Raw genomic sequence first — 18,682 nt, 5'->3', positions numbered from 1 at the left:
GTGTTCTCTCCTATCTGCCCACTGTCTGCTCATATGCACTGCCCAGACCTAGTCTTATGATGCTGTGCTTTTTTTTTGCATGTTTGTGAAATCCTGCCCTTCTGTTTTTTAGAAGTTTTGTTCTTATTTGTAATTGCTTCTAGTCTATACTATGGGAATGATTTAAAACGGATTCAGATGCAACTTAAGAAAAAGTAATGTTAAAGTGAACTTTACGGGCGTTTAAAGTTTAGAGAACAGTTTCCTTGGGCTTCCAAGCAGAATGTTACATTTTTACAGTGTTCTAAATAGTGCTGCCATTTAGTACATATTGGAAATAATAACGCTAGCACGCGCTTACACCGTTAGGCCATCCCATACATGAGGCCTTGCAATAAATGCCACACAAGAAATAATCCATGCTATTATTATTGTAGCTTGCATCCTATTACTTCAGTCAACCGCCTGCTAAACAATTTCAAGGATTTTGACAGCTGTATACTGGTAGCTTCCATATATGCTGTGAAGTTCTCCAGTAAAAAGACAATTTTTAATACTTGGATGTAATGTTATGTTTAATTCTAACATATTTTTTTTATTATTCCTCTTTTCCCACTAATAACATTTATTCGCTATCCATGGGATCATTGATGGGGTCTGCTGGGACTCCTGGTGATCATGAAAACAGAGGTCCCGGACTCCCATAGGAGAATGGGATAGAGGTGCCATGCCTTAGAATGGGGAAGTGGTGCGCATGAGGGGCCACCTAATTCAGTTTTAGCACTTGGTGCTTTCTCCGGCAGTCCCATATAAGTGAATTAAGTGGTCCCTCATGCGCAACTCTTTTTTTGATTGCTTGGCAGCCCCATTGTTCAGATTGCCAGTGATCAGAGACTTTTACCCTAGGTGATAAATGTTATTTGTGGGAAAACCTTTTTAATATGTTACTCGCCAACTTTTTGTACTCTGGTTAATATATATGTTTCTTTACAGCTACACAGTCATGTGAAGAGAAAATCCTAGCCTGGGAAAGCCCAGGTCAAACTCTGGAAGTAGAGCATGCTCAGGCTGAGCCTCTGCTCACTCCAGTTGTACCATTTTCACTTAGCAGTTCACTATGTAAGTTAGTCATTCAATGACTACAGTTCCCTAGAACATTTGTTGGTAGTAATCCTCAGTTATCAGTATTAATCATCACTGTTGGTTTCCAGACTTACCTAAATTTTCCTTTAATAAAGTAGAGACTACCTAACAGTGGAGGGCTGGCTTTTCTTTACCTGGAGTTTATGGGTAATAAGACACTAAAAGCCCACATTTTGGTATCAGATCTGGCCGATTGACTAATCTTTTGTTTTATTTTGAAAGCATATTCAAGGATTAGTGACACAGTTGATCTCACCGTATGGGTGCTACACATGCCAATTTGATGCAATTTTTTAAGCCAAACCTAGGGGTGTATTCAAAAAAGGAGAAGAAAAAGCTTTCGTACACTCTCCCTCCTTTCACAATCCATTCTTGACATTGGCTTCAGAAACTTCGTCAAGGAACAGCATCAAAAATGGCATGTGTGCAAGTGCTCCAAGGCTAATCTGTAAAGACTAGAGACAGGTCATTGCAATACTTTCTGCTTGCCAGCCCTCCCCTGTCCCCATGTATACCTGTAGTTACTGCTTACCTTTGTAGAATCCCTTACACTACCTAAAGCTTCTTCTCTTGATGCTATAAATGGTGTCTCACTAACCATTATATATATAATGATAGCGGTTCTAACAACTTGGAATGGCACTTTTCCTTATTATGTCACTGGAGATTTTGAAGTCCTTCTAATCTAGAAGGAAACATTATTTACGCCTCTTCATTATTTGGATTTTAGGCATAATATACATAATATAGTTTTATAACTTGCGAGTGGGGAGTTCCAGTGATTGAAGATATTTGACATGAAACACTGTTCTCTTTCTTTTTAAATGGCTAGGTTTTAATATAACTTCTTTTTTTTTTCCTAAATGCATTGATAGAGATCCACATGTGTTTTAGTAGTCCTCTTCCCTTTATTTGTGTGTTGCTTCCTTAGTGTGTACAATATTGAAATCTTTATAGCAGGAGAAATTGAGTGTGCCTCCCTTTTAACATGCTGTATGTTAGTACAGGGCTGGAATATTTTATCATTTCCTGCAAAATCTCTTATCTCCAGTGACATTGCTCACATCGACTCCGTCTGGCATATGAAGATTGGAGATAAGTGGGATTTTGCAGGCAATAAAAGAATATCCAGGCTGCTGTGTGGAATAATCTTAGTAACATGTTGTATTAATGTAGAAAGCAATGTAAAGTGTACCCTATTAGTAATAAAGATCAAAAACCCTATGCCAAAAATACATCTCTGATATACATTTTTCTACAGTGTCCATTTTGGATGTCCCTAAAACAGTTGCACTTTATTTGTGTCCTCTTGCACTTTACCAGTTTTCCTTATACTGTATGAGAATGACATTTCAGTAGTATCAGGAAAACACACATGTATCCCCTTACCGCTAGCATCCATAATTACTCTTTGTCTAAGCTTAGTATTCACTGGCCATACAGATTAGAAGGCTATCAGTCCAATTTTTGTTTAGTCAACAGCTATTCCTCCTCCATCCCTTTTCCCCCCTAAATAGACATTCATGCTCAGCCAAAGAGTGGCTTATCGCCTCAAAAACAAAGGGATTGGCATGTTGAAATCCGACTGCCCAATCCTTTTCTCCCCAACATCTGCAGGGGAGTTGTGGGACTCCATACATCCAGCCGCAATCAGCGAGTTTGGTCTACATTCATCTAATGTGTATGTCTCACCACTGAAAACGTGGCTCATTGAGGGTCACTTAATAAAGCTGGCGTTTTACGTCAATCTTGCACTGCTGGAGGTTATTCCTAATTTATGACAAGGCACATTCTTCCTCATAAGTTAGTATCCTCCAGCAGTCCATACGCCCAGATTGAAACCTACTCTAGCGAATTTGCTGGGGCCAATGGCCTGGCCCCCGCCACTACCCAATGTCAAGGGCAGCATAAAAACGCTTTAAAAAGTTAAATAAATGGTTGCAAAATGGAATCTTGTAACTTTTTAACCAAAAGCCTCCTGGCATAAGGAGTCTTAGTAAATGACACAGATGGTCTCCTAAAATTATACATAATGGCAAGACAAGATTTTGAGAATTCCCATCATTTATTTACTGGATACAGATTTAATGTATACTGTAAATGCCGCTTTCCATCTTTGACAAGGAAATAAGTATCCAATGAATTTATTTTCAAGTTTTGCAAACAAATGCACATTCATGCTGTGAAGGTCTCGAACAATGGGGCAGATTTATTAATTTTATACATGGAGTAAGCTTAGATAGGCTGTCTAGACCTTCACCAATCTGGTACAGGGATAGACACTTTCGTCCAACTATTGGTTGGCTTTGAGGGCAAAATTGTGGCCCAGTTTTGGTGCAAAATGTTGTATCTTAGGCCATGCTTCTTTCCTGCTAAGTTTGCCTTTTTCAAGGAAGACGCCCTAGTTCGGAATTGCACCACTTTTTATACACGTGCAGACACATTAGTAAATCCGGGCCCATGTATTATCTGAAGAAAGCCGAAACTTAATATTTGGTTGAATACGTTACATTCAAAACCAGTCACATGTTACATTGTATAATAGAGATGTGCTAGGGGTGGAGTACTTATGGTGAAGGGTGTCTCTGTCTTGTGGTTTTGGTTACCTGGTTTCATCTCCTAACATATCTGATTCTTGAGTCCATCATGCTGTACAGCAACAATCTTTATACCATTTAACCACAGAGTTTTAAAAAATGTATACTAGTGTACACTGCTCCATATGGTTCTATGTAATAATTTGTGTGGACACATCCCCTTTTCAAGCCTATGTATATTTATATTCAAGTAAAACAATGGGGTTAAATATTAAAGAGTTGTTTGCAGTTGTGACTCCCAGCTTCTTCCCCTTGCTATAGATTTAATATTTGGATCCAGTAGCTCTCCTCTCCAATCCTGTTTTTTTAGGATCAAGTGATCTTTTTCATACCCAACAACTGTGGCTCCAAATTTGTATGATGGGCATGAGCACTCAGTCTGTCTTGTCTCCCCTACAGTGCGGAAACAGGAGATTATCAAGATTACAGAGCAACTCATTGAAGCTATCAATAACGGGGACTTTGATGCTTACACGTGAGTAAATTCTTTAATGTAACTGTATATATGTTTTCCAGTGGCTCAAACCTCACTTCAACACGGTACGGTGCACACTCCAGCAGACACACCCCTATGTCTTTGTATGAGAAAAATCGATATTGTAAACAATGGCTGGTTGGCACTCAATTTTTGGGCTTGCATAGATCACCCCATTTGTAGTTCTTAAATTGTTTATTTAAAAAAAATACTTTAAATATGCAATAATAAACAACAATATAATATAAAACAAGATATCCAATACGGCGCAGTATTCAATTACACCATCAGGTGTCACTTTGGTGTTTTCTACAGATGGATTTTTCTAAGAACAATATTCCTAAAAAACAATCATAATATTAAAAGCAATAATAGTCCTCCATTAGTTAGCGCCTTGTTATTTAGCATTCATAATCTTTCATTGGTGGTCAGCAGCACTAGCAGACACTTGCATAACTTAGTAGTCAGTTAATATTGTTAGTCTCTTTGTTACATACAAAGTGCGTGGTGCAGAAAGTGCTTTGAGACGCACTTGTTTGTTCCAGCAGCTCTGTCAGACACTTGCAGAACTCAATGGCCGGTTAATGCTGTTAGTCTTTTGTTATGTGCAAAATACAAAAGTGTCTGAGACGCACTTGTTCATTCCAGTACGTTACCCGCTCCTGTGTTTGTGCTGCTGTCCTCTTAGCCGATGCTACAATCTCCTCTCTCACTCTGCTGGTTGTTTTGGATCCGTCTAAGCGGCTGTTCGCTTTCCCCGTTAACCTATCGGCGATAACCTACAATCAACTTCCTGATCACGTGGGACTCCCAAGACACGTGGGACGCCGCGGCGAAAGCGAACAGCCGCTGAGACGGATCCAAAACAACCAGCAGAGTGAGAGAGGAGATTGCAGCATCGGCTAAGAGGACAGCAGCATAGACACAGGAGCGGGTAACGTACTGGAATGAACACATTATACACTGCTAGTATCCAGAGGTTATGACCACCCTGCAATCCAGCAGTGTCCATGCTTGCACACTATAGGAAAAAGCGCCCGCCTCTCTACGTGTGCAGCAGCTTCCATCTTGACCACCTTGTATCTGCGCTGCAGTGGTGGCCATAACCTCTGGAGACCAGTAATGTATAATGCAATAAAAAAATGAATCCAACCAACAAAGGAGGGAATACGGACAATCACAATACATTAGTAAGTGCCTTGTATTAACCTTCTTCTCTACATGATTAATGTAATTTGCTGAAGTGAGACAACCGCTTTAAGGGGGTCAGTCTACATTGTTCATGCTTGTGTTTGGCTGCTCTGCTATTGAAACCCAGTTCCAAATGGGTGTTTATGCACCTAAACACTTGGCACCTCTGGTCTTTGTGCTTGTGTGGCTGAGCTGTTGATGCTCTAAGCTAAGGTGTTTCTAGTTCACTGAAATAACATGTATAGTTGACATCAATGATGTACATAGAGACGTAAGGGCCCCATAGCAAGGATCAAACCAACCCCCCCCCACACACACACACACACACAGGACATAAGGGTTTCTGCCTAGACCCTTTTCAATGACCCTTGGGCCATTTTTCCACTGCCTCATTTACTAAAAGTTGTTCCTTTAGAGGATAGAGGCCTGACCAGGTTTTCACCTCCAGTAGAAGAGGAGATAATCTGATCCAAGACTGGGCCCCGTCTTGCCCTGGGCCCCATAGCAGTAGCATGGTCTACCGCTATGGTAGTTACGCCCCTGGTTGACATTATGAATTGACCTGTTGAAAAACTGGCTTCCTGCATCATTGAAACATTTAACTACCCAATTGTTTACGGACAGAATATAAACAATTCATTGTTAACAGAATCGTATATTAATGTGCGGAACTAATCATCTTACTAACTACATATTTTCCATTAAAGGAAGATCTGCGACCCCGGCTTGACATCATTTGAACCGGAAGCCCTTGGGAACCTTGTGGAAGGAATGGACTTTCATAAATTTTATTTTGACAATTGTGAGTATTGTTTTTCATATGATTTATGTCAGGGTAATATAAGCTAGTGATGTAGCTATTAATAGTATTTGTCTTGTGAATGGTAATATGCCTTTTCCCAATGTACCATTGCAATGTTTGCATTGAAAATGTATTAATGTGGTCTGGGACCTCGTACTACACCTTGGCCTATACCTTGTGATAAATAACAATATGCTTAAAGGGGTTATCTCATGACTAATGTAAAAAATATCAGCCATCATACAGTACATGACAACCTCTTTCTAACATAGCTAGAACCAGCCCTGTACCTCACATGGATCCTCATTCATTGCTCTGCTAGATTTATATCAAGCTGACAGCTCAAAGGGGGTGTGTTTTCTGCTGCAGCTAAGGGGTGTGTCCATGCTCTCCCTATCACAGCTCAGGAGGCAGTTGAAGGATGTAACTGAGCATGTGCGGCCTTCTCAGTGAGCAGGACACAGAAATAAGAAAAAAAAAACAGCAGGTGGCACTATACATATACATTTTATTGAATAACTCAGTGGCTATACAACATTTTTAATTACATGCAATTACAAAAGTATTCAGATCCAGGTGCTGGTTTGAAAACTGTAGAATATATTTCGTGCGACCGCCTCTTTAATGACTGGGGGAACATAATCACCCATCTGCCCCACCTGATGGATTAAAACTGCCGTTCACTTTGTAGGCCACAGAGTAACTTTATCTTGTAGCCTTCCAGGCATTTTCTTATAATGTCATGGCCGTACCCCTTACATGGAGCCGAATACAGCCCTGAGTCTGAAATTGATCTGATAATTATTCAGCTGAGAAATGGTGGAGAAAGGGCTACATATGCATTAAATAACATATTTGCAATGTAGGAAATAGACTGTCTCTATAACTCCCACAGACTTCAGTGAAGAGGGATCATGATCAACTCTTCTTGGCTGGACAGGGTTGCATAACTGTATTACTGAAACACCTCTCCTCCATATTTCTGTGTGGGATCTGGCTCCCCGAGGATTGAAGTTCTCACCAAATTTGTTGTACACAGTCTTAAATGGGCCATGCTGAGTTGTTTTGGCTAAATATTGTTTGATTCAGTATAGTCTTTACAGCTGTATAGACCGAATTTGTCAATTTCTCTGTCTGAACACGTCAGAACCAGGGTAGAATTATGGATTGTTGCCATTTTGATTGTTTTTCCCTTCCATTGTCTTTTCTTAACATGCTAATCTGTTAGGCTGAGATATAGGTCAAAAGATCATTTTGTATCCTATCTCTGACAATGGTGGAGTCCTTGAGCTTGGACCACTACTAACGTCTATAATGAAGTGGGTGCAGCACTGGTCTATATCTTCACATATGTCATGATATATGTTCTCCTTTTTTCAGTGCTGTCAAAGAATACCAAGCCTATCCATACTACGATCCTGAATCCACATGTGCATGTAATTGGAGAAGATGCGGCTTGCATTGCCTATATCCGACTCACCCAGTACATTGATGCCCAGGGACGACCTCGTACCACACAGTCAGAAGAAACACGAGTCTGGTATCGCAGAGATGGCAAGTGGTTGAATGTCCACTATCATTGCTCTGGGGCCCCAGCTGCCCCCCTCCAGTGAGGAATTAATACTGGTAGGTAGTAGTATGAGCAACTGGAAAACTTACTTCTATGTGTGGATTTAATATTTTGCCAGAAATGTAAATGGGTAAATAGTGAAGCAGTGTAGAGTTCTGATCTAATATCTGGAAAATCAGCTGTTTTTGAGTGAAGTTTTCGATATTTCATTTAACCCCTTAGATCCCATGATCTGTTGCGATTATGACATTTAAGGTGGCACTCCTTGGGAGCAGTGCTCTCTCAGGGTCCTAACGGCTGCCCCGTCCGTCTCGATCGCTCTGAAGGATTCAAGTCTATCACAGCAGAAGTTCCTATGAAGGCCTGCAGGTGACAGGGCTCCATAGGAACATAGCGCAATTCCCGTAGCCTACAATGGTAATTAATTCCAGTCTAAAGGGACATAAAATATGTTAAAACAAGTAAAAACATTTTTTTTTTTAACTTTAAAAATTCAAATTACCTCCCTTTCTCCATAATTAAAATAAATGTAAATAAAAAAAATAAAGATTATTTGCACCACCATGTCCCAAAACACCTGTAGTATTAAAATATAAACTTATTTATCATGTATGATGGATGCCATAATGAAGAAAAACAATCTAAAAGGACGATTTGCTGCACAAGAAAAATATATAAATGTGGTATCACTGTAATCAGAGAATGAGGGTTGCAGGTCAGTTTTACCATATGTCAGAAAAACAATACCAAAAAGATCTTTATAGTTTAGATAAGATGTGTTAAGTTTGAAGAAAGGAAAACACTGCATTCCAGCATAAATAAAACTCAACCCATCTGCGAAACATGGTGGTGGTAGTACTGTATCGTGGTTTGGACCTGTTGACCTGCATCTGGGACAGACTGGCTTGCCGTCATTGAGGGAACCATGAATTCTGTATTACACCAATCAGCAGATTTGTACCTATAAAACTGGCTGACGTGTTGAATGTAAACTTGGCAGCTGAAGGCATCTGTGTTGGTCCCATGTTCATATGTGCCTGCATTGTGGAGAAAAATATAGTTTTATTGTATGCAGATGAGCCTCAAGGAGCAATGGGGGCGTTGTCATTACACCTAGAGGCTCTGCTGTCTGCAAACACTGCTCCACCTGCACTTTTATTGAAAGTGCCAGGTGCGATGTTTTCACTGCCTGGCCCTGTGAATAAAAGTAGAGAGGGTGCGGCAGTTGCAGAGATTGTTGAGCCTCTAGGTGTAATGGCAACGCCCTCGTTGCTCCTAGAGACTCATTTGCATATATTAAAAGTAATTTTTTTCTCCGCAATGCGGGCACATATGAACATGGGACCAACACAGATGCCTTCAGCTGCCAAGCGCACATGCAACAGGCCAGCCAGTTTCAGAGGTACAAATCTGCTGACAGATGCTCTTTAATAGAACATGGGTCATGCACCAAGACAAGGAACCTAAGCATGCAAGTCATTCTACAGAAGAATAAAGATAAAGCTTTGGAATGAACAAGTCAAAGTCCTGACCTTAATCCAATAGAAATGTTGTGGAGGGACCTGAAATGATCAGATCATGGGAGGAAACCCTCCAACATAACAGAGTTGAAGCGGTTTTGCATGGAGGAATGGGGCTAAAATTCCCCACACCGATGTGCAAGACTTATCAATTACCAGAAATGTTTAGTTGCAGTTATTGCTGCACAAGGGTTGACACCAGATACTGAAAGCAAAGATTCACATAATTTTGCCACTCACAGACAAATAAATAATATTGGTCTCTTTCACACAAGTGTATTGAAATCCGTCCATATTCCGGCTCCGGAATACCCACAGATTCCAGATGATGTACCATCAAGTTTGTCATCAGCATTGCTTGAGTAATTCATCCTGATTTACATTCGGATTCTTTCCTTCCTGCATTTTTTATGCATTCCCATAGACTATAATGGGCATATTTGGAAGCAAATACACACAAAGCTAAAACTTGTTCAATACTGTATTTGAAATACTGATGGAAATAATACGCCCCTTGTTTATAAAATCAAATATTTTTTACTGACTTGTTTGATTTGGTTATATTCATCTACTTTTAGAACTTGTGTTAAAAGGCAACCTGTCACCAGGATTTTTTGTGTAGAGCTGATGGGTTGCTAGATGGCCGCTAGCACATCCGCAATACCCAGTCCCTATAGCTCTGTGTGCTTTTATTGTGTAAAAAAAAAACAATTTGATACATATGCAAATTAACCTGAGATGAGTCCTGTACGTGAGATGAGTCAGGGACAGGACTCGTCTCAGGTTAATTTGCATATGTATCAAATCGTTTTTTTTTTACACAATAAAAGCACACAGAGCTATGGGGACTGGGTATTGCGGATGTGCTAGCGGCCATCTAGCAACCCATGTCCTCAGCTCTATACCCAAAATCCCGGTGACAGGTTCCCTTTAAAATCTGATGTAGTTTTAGGTCAAATTTATGCAGAAATATAGATAATTCTGAAGGGTTCACAAACTTTTAAGCACCACTGTAGTGCAGATGTCCTTTAAAAAAGAATTTTCCAGTAGCTGATAAACCTAAGAAAAAAAATTCTTCTACCATTAGCATTTAGCTTTGTTGTTCCATGAGAATCTGTGCGCCTAATTGCCTGTCCCACTCCCTTAATTGGAACCAGACTGTACACTGCAAAATACCAACCAACTCCTGCAGTGTCTTCTTTCAGTCAAGCGGGATGTTTTTAGGTTTACCAGCTCTTAGAGGAAGCCTATAAATGTAAATAACTTGCCTGAAGTTATTAAACCAGGTCTTTTTTATTGAGAAACAGCACCACTATGGTCCATGGGTTATGCCTAGTATTGCAGCTCAGCCAAGTTCAATATCATATGTAGACTATAGACCAATATGGAGCCATTTCTGGAAAAAGACCGGACCCTTTTTCTGATCTCAGTCAACCCCTTTAAATTTCATGAGAATTTTTAGCCATTAGCCTCATCAGTTGAATTTTGCAAGAATAAGCCTACATGCACACAAACGTTTGTGTTTTGCGGTCCGTAAAAAAAAAAAAACGGATGACGTCCGTATGGCATCCTTTTTTTTTTTTTGCTGATCCATTGTAACAATGCCTATCCTTGTCCGCAAAACAGACCAGAATAGGACATGTTCTATATTTTTTTGCGGGGCTACGGAACTCCGTGTGCTGTCCGCATCTTTTGCGGCCCCATTGAAATGAATGGGTCCGCACCCGAGCCACCAAAAATGCTGCTCGGATGTGGAACCAAACCACGTTCGTGTGCATGTAAGCAAATTTTTTCCCCAGAAATCCCCTTTTATGCGCCCTGTGTGGGAAAACATACAAGGTTAACTTTATTATTAATCAGGTTGTTTTTTTTTTTTATAACACCTTGGTTCTTTTGGTGCTCTCCATTAGGGGTCATTCACACGAACACTATTTGCAGTCCGTAGCACAGGCAGCTTACGATCTGCTATGCACGGGCTCCAGCTGTGTGAATTCCGTATTGGGGTGTGGACCTATTGACTTGAATGGGTATGCGATCCACAAAAGATGGGACATGTACTATCTTTCGCGGCACAGAAGCATGGACACTAAAGCCCACGGAAGCACTTCCGTGTGAATGAGCCCTTACAGCAGCAACATGTCATGCGGATCTTTAACTGTGTGATATAGTCTATCTAAATTGAATTATGTATATACGCGATGAGATGATTTATTGAGATCTGCATTCGTGCATAAATATGTGGTCTGCTATTTTGCTATTGATGGTCTGTCCTCACGATTGGTTATCCATATAATACTGGCAGAGGTCTGGCACCCTGCACCCCTTATGTCACTTTCTACTTTGTGATGTCACTGAACTATAAAATCAATGGTTTATGCAGTACAATACAGTAATATTGGCACATAAGCTTTGGACTTTGACATCAACATCCAACCATATATTGGTCTATTTTGATATGTTAGGATTCAGATACTGACTGTAGCATGAACTAAATGTGGTACCGTGTTTGCCAGTTGAAAACTGCTTTATTTCTCGTAAAAGAAACAAAATAGTATTCGTTTAGGTATGATACCTTTTAAAGGCTAAAAAAAATAGAAGCAATGATGTTACATAGTAAACTTTCGAGACAATTCAGGTCCTTTTGTCAGACATAATATAATGAAGTGTCTAAAGAAACTTATTGCTATTTCTTCCGACACTTCATTACAGGGAGTGCAGAATTATTAGGCAAGTTGTATTTTTGAGGATTAATTTTATTATTGAACAACAACCATGTTCTCAATGAACCCAAAAAACTCATTAATATCAAAGCTGAATATTTTTGGAAGTAGTTTTTAGTTTGTTTTTAGTTTTAGCTATTTTAGGGGGATATCTGTGTGTGCAGGTGACTATTACTGTGCATAATTATTAGGCAACTTAACAAAAAACAAATATATACCCATTTCAATTATTTATTTTTACCAGTGAAACCAATATAACATCTCAACATTCACAAATATACATTTCTGACATTCAAAAACAAAACAAAAACAAATCAGTGACCAATATAGCCACCTTTCTTTGCAAGGACACTCAAAAGCCTGCCATCCATGGATTCTGTCAGTGTTTTGATCTGTTCACCATCAACCTTGCGTGCAGCAGCAACCACAGCCTCCCAGACACTGTTCAGAGAGGTGTACTGTTTTCCCTCCTTGTAAATCTCACATTTGATGATGGACCACAGGTTCTCAATGGGGTTCAGATCAGGTGAACAAGGAGGCCATGTCATTAGATTTTCTTCTTTTATACCCTTTCTTGCCAGCCACGCTGTGGAGTACTTGGACGCGTGTGATGGAGCATTGTCCTGCATGAAAATCATGTTTTTCTTGAAGGATGCAGACTTCTTCCTGTACCACTGCTTGAAGAAGGTGTCTTCCAGAAACTGGCAGTAGGACTGGGAGTTGAGCTTGACTCCATCCTCAACCCGAAAAGGCCCCACAAGCTCATCTTTGATGATACCAGCCCAAACCAGTACTCCACCTCCACCTTGCTGGCGTCTGAGTCGGACTGGAGCTCTCTGCCCTTTACCAATCCAGCCACGGGCCCATCCATCTGGCCCATCAAGACTCACTCTCATTTCATCAGTCCATAAAACCTTAGAAAAATCAGTCTTGAGATATTTCTTGGCCCAGTCTTGACGTTTCAGCTTGTGTGTCTTGTTCAGTGGTGGTCGTCTTTCAGCCTTTCTTACCTTGGCCATGTCTCTGAGGAATTGCACACCTTGTGCTTTTGGGCACTCCAGTGATGTTGCAGCTCTGAAATATGGCCAAACTGGTGGCAAGTGGCATCTTGGCAGCTGCACGCTTGACTTTTCTCAGTTCATGGGCAGTTATTTTGCGCCTTGGTTTTTCCACACGCTTCTTGCGACCCTGTTGACTATTTTGAATGAAACGCTTGATTGTTCGATGATCACGCTTCAGAAGCTTTGCAATTTTAAGAGTGCTGCATCCCTCTGCAAGATATCTCACTATTTTTGACTTTTCTGAGCCTGTCAAGTCCTTCTTTTGAACCATTTTGCCAAAGGAAAGGAAGTTGCCTAATAATTATGCACACCTAATATAGGGTGTTGATGTCATTAGACCACACCCCTTCTCATTACAGAGATGCACATCACCTAATATGCTTAATTGGTAGTAGGCTTTCGAGCCTATACAGCTTGGAGTAAGACAACATGCATAAAGAGGATGATGTGGTCAAAATACTCATTTGCCTAATAATTCTGCACGCAGTGTATTTTATGCCGGTTGAAGAGACCTGAGTTGTCCCCAAAGCTTGCTTTGTAACATCATTGCTTCTTTATTTTTGTTTGCCATTCAAAGGTATCAAACCTGCAAGACTCTTAATTTCTTTCTGTTAACGAGAGCAATAAATAAGTCACTCTGACCCAAGAACTGAAATTGTCGAAAAATTGGATTTCACTGTGTAGCAAAGATTAGTATACTATGCAAAGCTCTGTTAATCATTTGAAAGGTTTCATATATATGTAAAAATGATGTTCTTCTACGTGTATATTTAGTATTGTATTATCCTTGGCGACTAACAGGTGTAGTGGTAGGCATTTCAGTCACTCTCTCTCTTCTTCCATAACTGCACTGTGCTCATTCCTTTTATTTCTTGTTTCACAGCCTCTCCACTGGAAGAACCTCTTTCTAGCGAGCGAGTGAGGATCGCCCAAACGACGGCAACAGTCCTGTTCGTTCGGAAGTTTTAAAAAAGATAAAAAGTAAAAAATTCAAAAAAATAAAAATATTGATGCCGGCAGTAGCCAAAAATGCACGAAAACCCTGCATGCATTCTGAGGCTGAAGCAGCTGCTGGCTAATTGTTGTATTTCATGGATCCATCGTGTCTGTTCCTGCTGTACGGAGGTGTTTTTAAAGTTTCAAAAACTAACATTAAAAAAGTATATATATCGTTTGTTAAAAACCAGGCTGAGGAGTATGTGGCTGCATATAGGTGGCGAGAAAATGAGATAGACAGCCACATCAGGCAGCATCATATGAGGAAATTAGGGAAGGAAGTCAAATTGCAACATGTAAGAGATGATAAACTAGACCTGTTCATTGGAGGAGCTGCTGCATTGTATCATGTCAGGGCAGAGTTTAGGGTCTCTCATTCTATGAAGATTGGTGCGGTCTTCATCTGTTATGGTTGACCTGCATTGATTCATACTATAGAGCCACAAGAAGAGGTGTTGATTTTTGTCTTTATCTCTGTTTTTTTTATTATTATGATTCTAACTCTTGGAAACCTTTCACATACCGTTGGCTGACCTGTTCTTTTATCTCCTATGTAGCACTTTGCTGGAGATGTCTTCATCCATCCACTGGCTCCTAAGAACAGACAAGGGTCTATGTTAATAAGGGAATAGTTAGGGAGTTATCTATAGCTATAGAAAAAAGTGATACAATGTGCATCCTGCAGAAGGAACATTTCATTACTGCTATGTTAATATAATTAATTTAGTCTGAACCTTTTTGGAGGACATAGACATAAAAATAGAAACTGCCATGTTTTAGGAGGGGTTTATGATTCAAACCACTCCCTTGATGGTATATATGTAAAAGAGGGGTGATATATTTTCACAGTGATAAAGCTTTGTGTACTATAATGGCAGATTTTGAAATGATCTGCTTGTATGTCATGAGTGATCTGTAACGAGTGATCCAGTACACTGAACTTGGATGCGTAGAGATGTATGCATGTCTTTTTATGCTTGCCTGCACCTTCTAAACTGTGTGGTCTGGTGGTCCCTCATCTTCTTGCAAGCGGGTGAACAGTGTCTGTTTTAAAATTTCATTTATAAGAAACCCTTAAAGATTTCCATCTCTTTGTCAAACCCTCTGCTTTTCCCTCATAAACCATGCCCCAAAGTGCTTTCTCCTTATTCTGCAAAAGATATCACCTAGATATACGGGTGTGCACTTGGCAAACCCATACTTGGAATATCTTCTCTTGGAAGAATTCACGCTTTCCTTTATCCTTCTCGTAGCACTAAGGAATCAACATCTAGATTAAATTGTATATCAGGAGTTGATGAATATATAAAAAAAATGCACAAGTTTCTTTTTTTTTCTGAAATGAGTCTAATTTGTGACAATCCACATGATTGTTAATGATGACCAATGTAGAAGTGCAAGAATTTTTTTTAAAAATTACGGTTTTCATTAGGATTGGTCGCCTTAATAAAAAAATAAAAAAAATGGCAGACTGCCCAGAAGTTCATTGGTGGGAACAAAGTTGTCGATAACTTGCCATTTTTGCACAATTATGTAGCTGTTTGGATAGGTGCATGTAATGGTGTGTCAACCCCACTTGTAATACATGACATAGTACAGTATGTTGGACTTGATGAAGAAACTGCATTTGTGGAAATTTGCACATGGGCTAAGCATGTTCTCCAGAGTTCCTGAGATGACCAGTGCGAGTTGTATTCGAAAGAAACAATCTATTACGTGATTATGTGATGAAATCAGATATTATTATTATTGATGATGATGGGAAGGTATGGCCTAAACCGTTTGAAATGCTTGTGTGAAAATATAAGAGCACATGGGAGGGGAACGGGTTGGGATGGGCTTTTTTTCATGGTTTTGGGGAGAATGGATTTTTTTCAACAGCTCTAATGTTAACACCGGAAAAGCGTTCAGCTTTTTAACAGTTAATACAAAAGGGAAAAACCAAACAGAAAATAAAATATATGCAGTTAAATTAAGAGAACTTATGCATGTCTATTTTAGGTCTGCTCCTTCACTGTCTGTTTACCTGATTAATATTATGAAAATCGCTCTGTATTTAATGCATCTTTCTAAAATAAAACCTTTATAATTTTTTCTTATTTTTTTTTTCTTTTTTTTGCGCACTGTCTTTGGGGAAAAAAATAAATGTCTTTCTAAGTTAATAAAAACCTTAGCTTGGTATGGTCACTATCTGACAAACCAATACACTTCTCGCATTGTTACTGTTATCTTATGGGGCTAATGTAAGCATATATATAATATATCTATTATAAATATCACGTTTTAAACAGGACTTTGAAAGGCATTTGATGCAGAATCTTTGCATGATAATAGAAAAATAAACCAATTATCCTGTGTTTGTTTGTTCTGAATGTTGGTAGATCTTCATAGCTTTGTTACATTGAAACCTTGGACAGAAGGTATTTAATAAAATAACATTTAAACAGTTCTTTTTCTTGCTGTCTTATCTTAAGATTGTATTACATGTATTTTCAAATGAAGCAGTGTTTGTACTTAACAAGGAGAGCTTCTGTCTGTGTTCCCCTGGCAAACCTTCCTGCTTTTATATTCGGACAGATTAGTGTTGCCTAATCACCAATCACAATTAAGATTTTCTGGCTCTGAGGCCTCCATCCATGTTTCATCCGTGAAGAATTTGTATTTCCACCGTGTGTCCGTTTTGTTGCCATCAGTGTGTCATCCATATTCCACGGACACTGCCCAGCTGAAAATTTATTTGCAGAGCATATCCTACCAGTGGTCCGTTAAAAACAGACCAAACAAGGATGCCATCCGTGTTGTGTCCATGGTTTTCCACTTACCCATAGACTTCAATGTCATATCACGGACCAAAGTAGTGCAGGTCTTCGTGATTTTTTTTTACTGACCCACGGTCAGTAAAATAATACTGATGGATGAACAAACATATTAAAATGAATGGGTATCTGTACTGTCCACAGAAAATCCAGATAACACTCCTCCATGAAAAACGGAAATGTAAACAAGGCCTGAGGCTATATCCACACTTACTGGAAAATACAGCAGAAATGTCCACAGTGGCTTTTACTTCAGTACTAAAAACTCATGCATTACATGCAGGTTTTGCCACAGAGAAGGCTGCAGACTTTACCCTCTCCATTGCTAACGGCGAAATCCTCTGGGAAGATCCGCAGCGTAAATTGACAAGCTGCAATTTTAAAATTTGCTTTAGGCCTCATGCACACGACCGTATTTTTTTGCGGTCCGCAAAACGGGGTTCAGTTTTTCCGTGATCCATGACCGTTTTTTCGTCCGTGGGTCTTCCTTGATTTTTGGAGGATCCACGGACATGAAGAAAAAGTCGTTTTGGTGTCCACCTGGCCGTGCGGAGCCAAACGGATCCGTCCTGAATTACAATGCAAGTCAATGGGGACGGATCCGTTTGACGTTGACACAATATGGTGCAATTTCAAACGGATCCGTCCCCCATTGACTTTCAATGTAAAGTCAGGAGTTAATATACCATCGGATCGGAGTTTTCTCCAATCCGATGGTATATTTTAACTTGAAGCGTCCCCATCACCATGGGAACGCCTCTATGTTAGAATATACCGTCGGATTTGAGTTACATCGTGAAACTCAAATCCGACAGTATATTCTAACACAGAGGCGTTCCCATGGTGATGGGGACGCTTCAGGTTAGAATATACTAAAAGAACTGTGTACATGACTGTCCCCTGCTGCCTGGCAGGTGCTGCCCCCCCCCCCCCTGTAGTTAACACATTGGTGGCCAGTGTGGCCGCCCCCCCCCCCTCCCTCCCCTGTAGTTAACTCATTGGTGGCCAGTGCGGCCGGCCCCCCCCCCCCCCTCCCCTGTAGTTAACTCATTGGTGGCCAGTGGGCCCCCCCCTCCCCTGTAGTTAACTCATTGGTGGCCAGTGGGCCCCCCCTCCCCTGTAGTTAACTCATTGGTGGCCAGTGCGGCCGGCCCCCCTCCGTCCCCTCTAGTTAACTCGTTGGTGGCCAGTGGGCTCCCTCCCCTGTAGTTAACTCATTGGTGGCCAGTGGGCCTTCTCCCCTCCCTCCCCCTCCTAATTAAAATCTCCCCCCTATCATTGGTGGCAGCAGAGTGTACCGATCGGAGTCCCAGTTTAACCGCTGGGGCTCCGATCAGTAACCATGGCAACCAGGACGCTACTGCAGTCCCGGTTGCCATGGTTACTTAGCAATTTGTAGAACCATTATACTTACCTGCGAGCTGCGATGTCTGCGTCCGGTCGGGAGCTCCTCCTACTGGTAAGTGACAGGTCCGGCCGTGAGCTCCTCCTACTGGTAATGCAAACGGATCCGTTCTGAACGGATCTAAGCGTTTGCATTATAGGTGCAGATCCGTCTGTGCAGATACCAGACGGATCCGCACCTAACGCAGGTGTGAAAGTAGCCTCATATGGACACAGCCTAAGTATGCCTTCACAAACAGGAGATTTTGTTGCACATAATTTCTGCTACTGAAAATCAGTTCCATCCACCTGCATGGGACTTGCAGAAATCCATGTCCTTCCTGCCAAAACAACCCTATTCAGATGAATGGAACTGATTTTCAGTTGCAGAAATTTTTTGCAACAAAATCTGATTGGCTGCTGTACCCA

At 40.5% G+C, this 18,682-nt stretch overlaps 1 protein-coding gene across 17 annotated transcripts in view; it reads left to right on the top strand.

Moving 5' to 3' along the window:
• The window catches only part of CAMK2G (calcium/calmodulin dependent protein kinase II gamma), a 275,469-nt gene extending 258,966 nt beyond the window's left edge, over positions 1–16,503 (top strand). For 11 of the 17 annotated variants that reach the window (XM_040437117.1, XM_040437118.1, XM_040437119.1 and 8 more), the window contains 5 exons: positions 973–1,098; positions 4,119–4,194; positions 6,093–6,187; positions 7,568–7,813; positions 13,942–16,503. In XM_040437117.1, the coding sequence (XP_040293051.1) occupies positions 973–1,098; positions 4,119–4,194; positions 6,093–6,187; positions 7,568–7,800 (530 nt within the window). In that variant the 3' untranslated portion in view covers positions 7,801–7,813; positions 13,942–16,503. The remainder of the gene's footprint in view (positions 1–972; positions 1,099–4,118; positions 4,195–6,092; positions 6,188–7,567; positions 7,814–13,941) is intronic. The other 6 variants (XM_040437128.1, XM_040437129.1, XM_040437131.1 and 3 more) reach the window with 1 other exon arrangement.
• Positions 16,504–18,682: the final 2,179 nt, after the last annotated feature.

This window comes from Bufo bufo, chromosome 6 (genome assembly GCF_905171765.1).
Source record: "Bufo bufo chromosome 6, aBufBuf1.1, whole genome shotgun sequence".
Classification (NCBI taxonomy): domain Eukaryota; kingdom Metazoa; phylum Chordata; class Amphibia; order Anura; family Bufonidae; genus Bufo; species Bufo bufo.
This window is presented reverse-complemented; position numbering and strand designations above follow the sequence as displayed.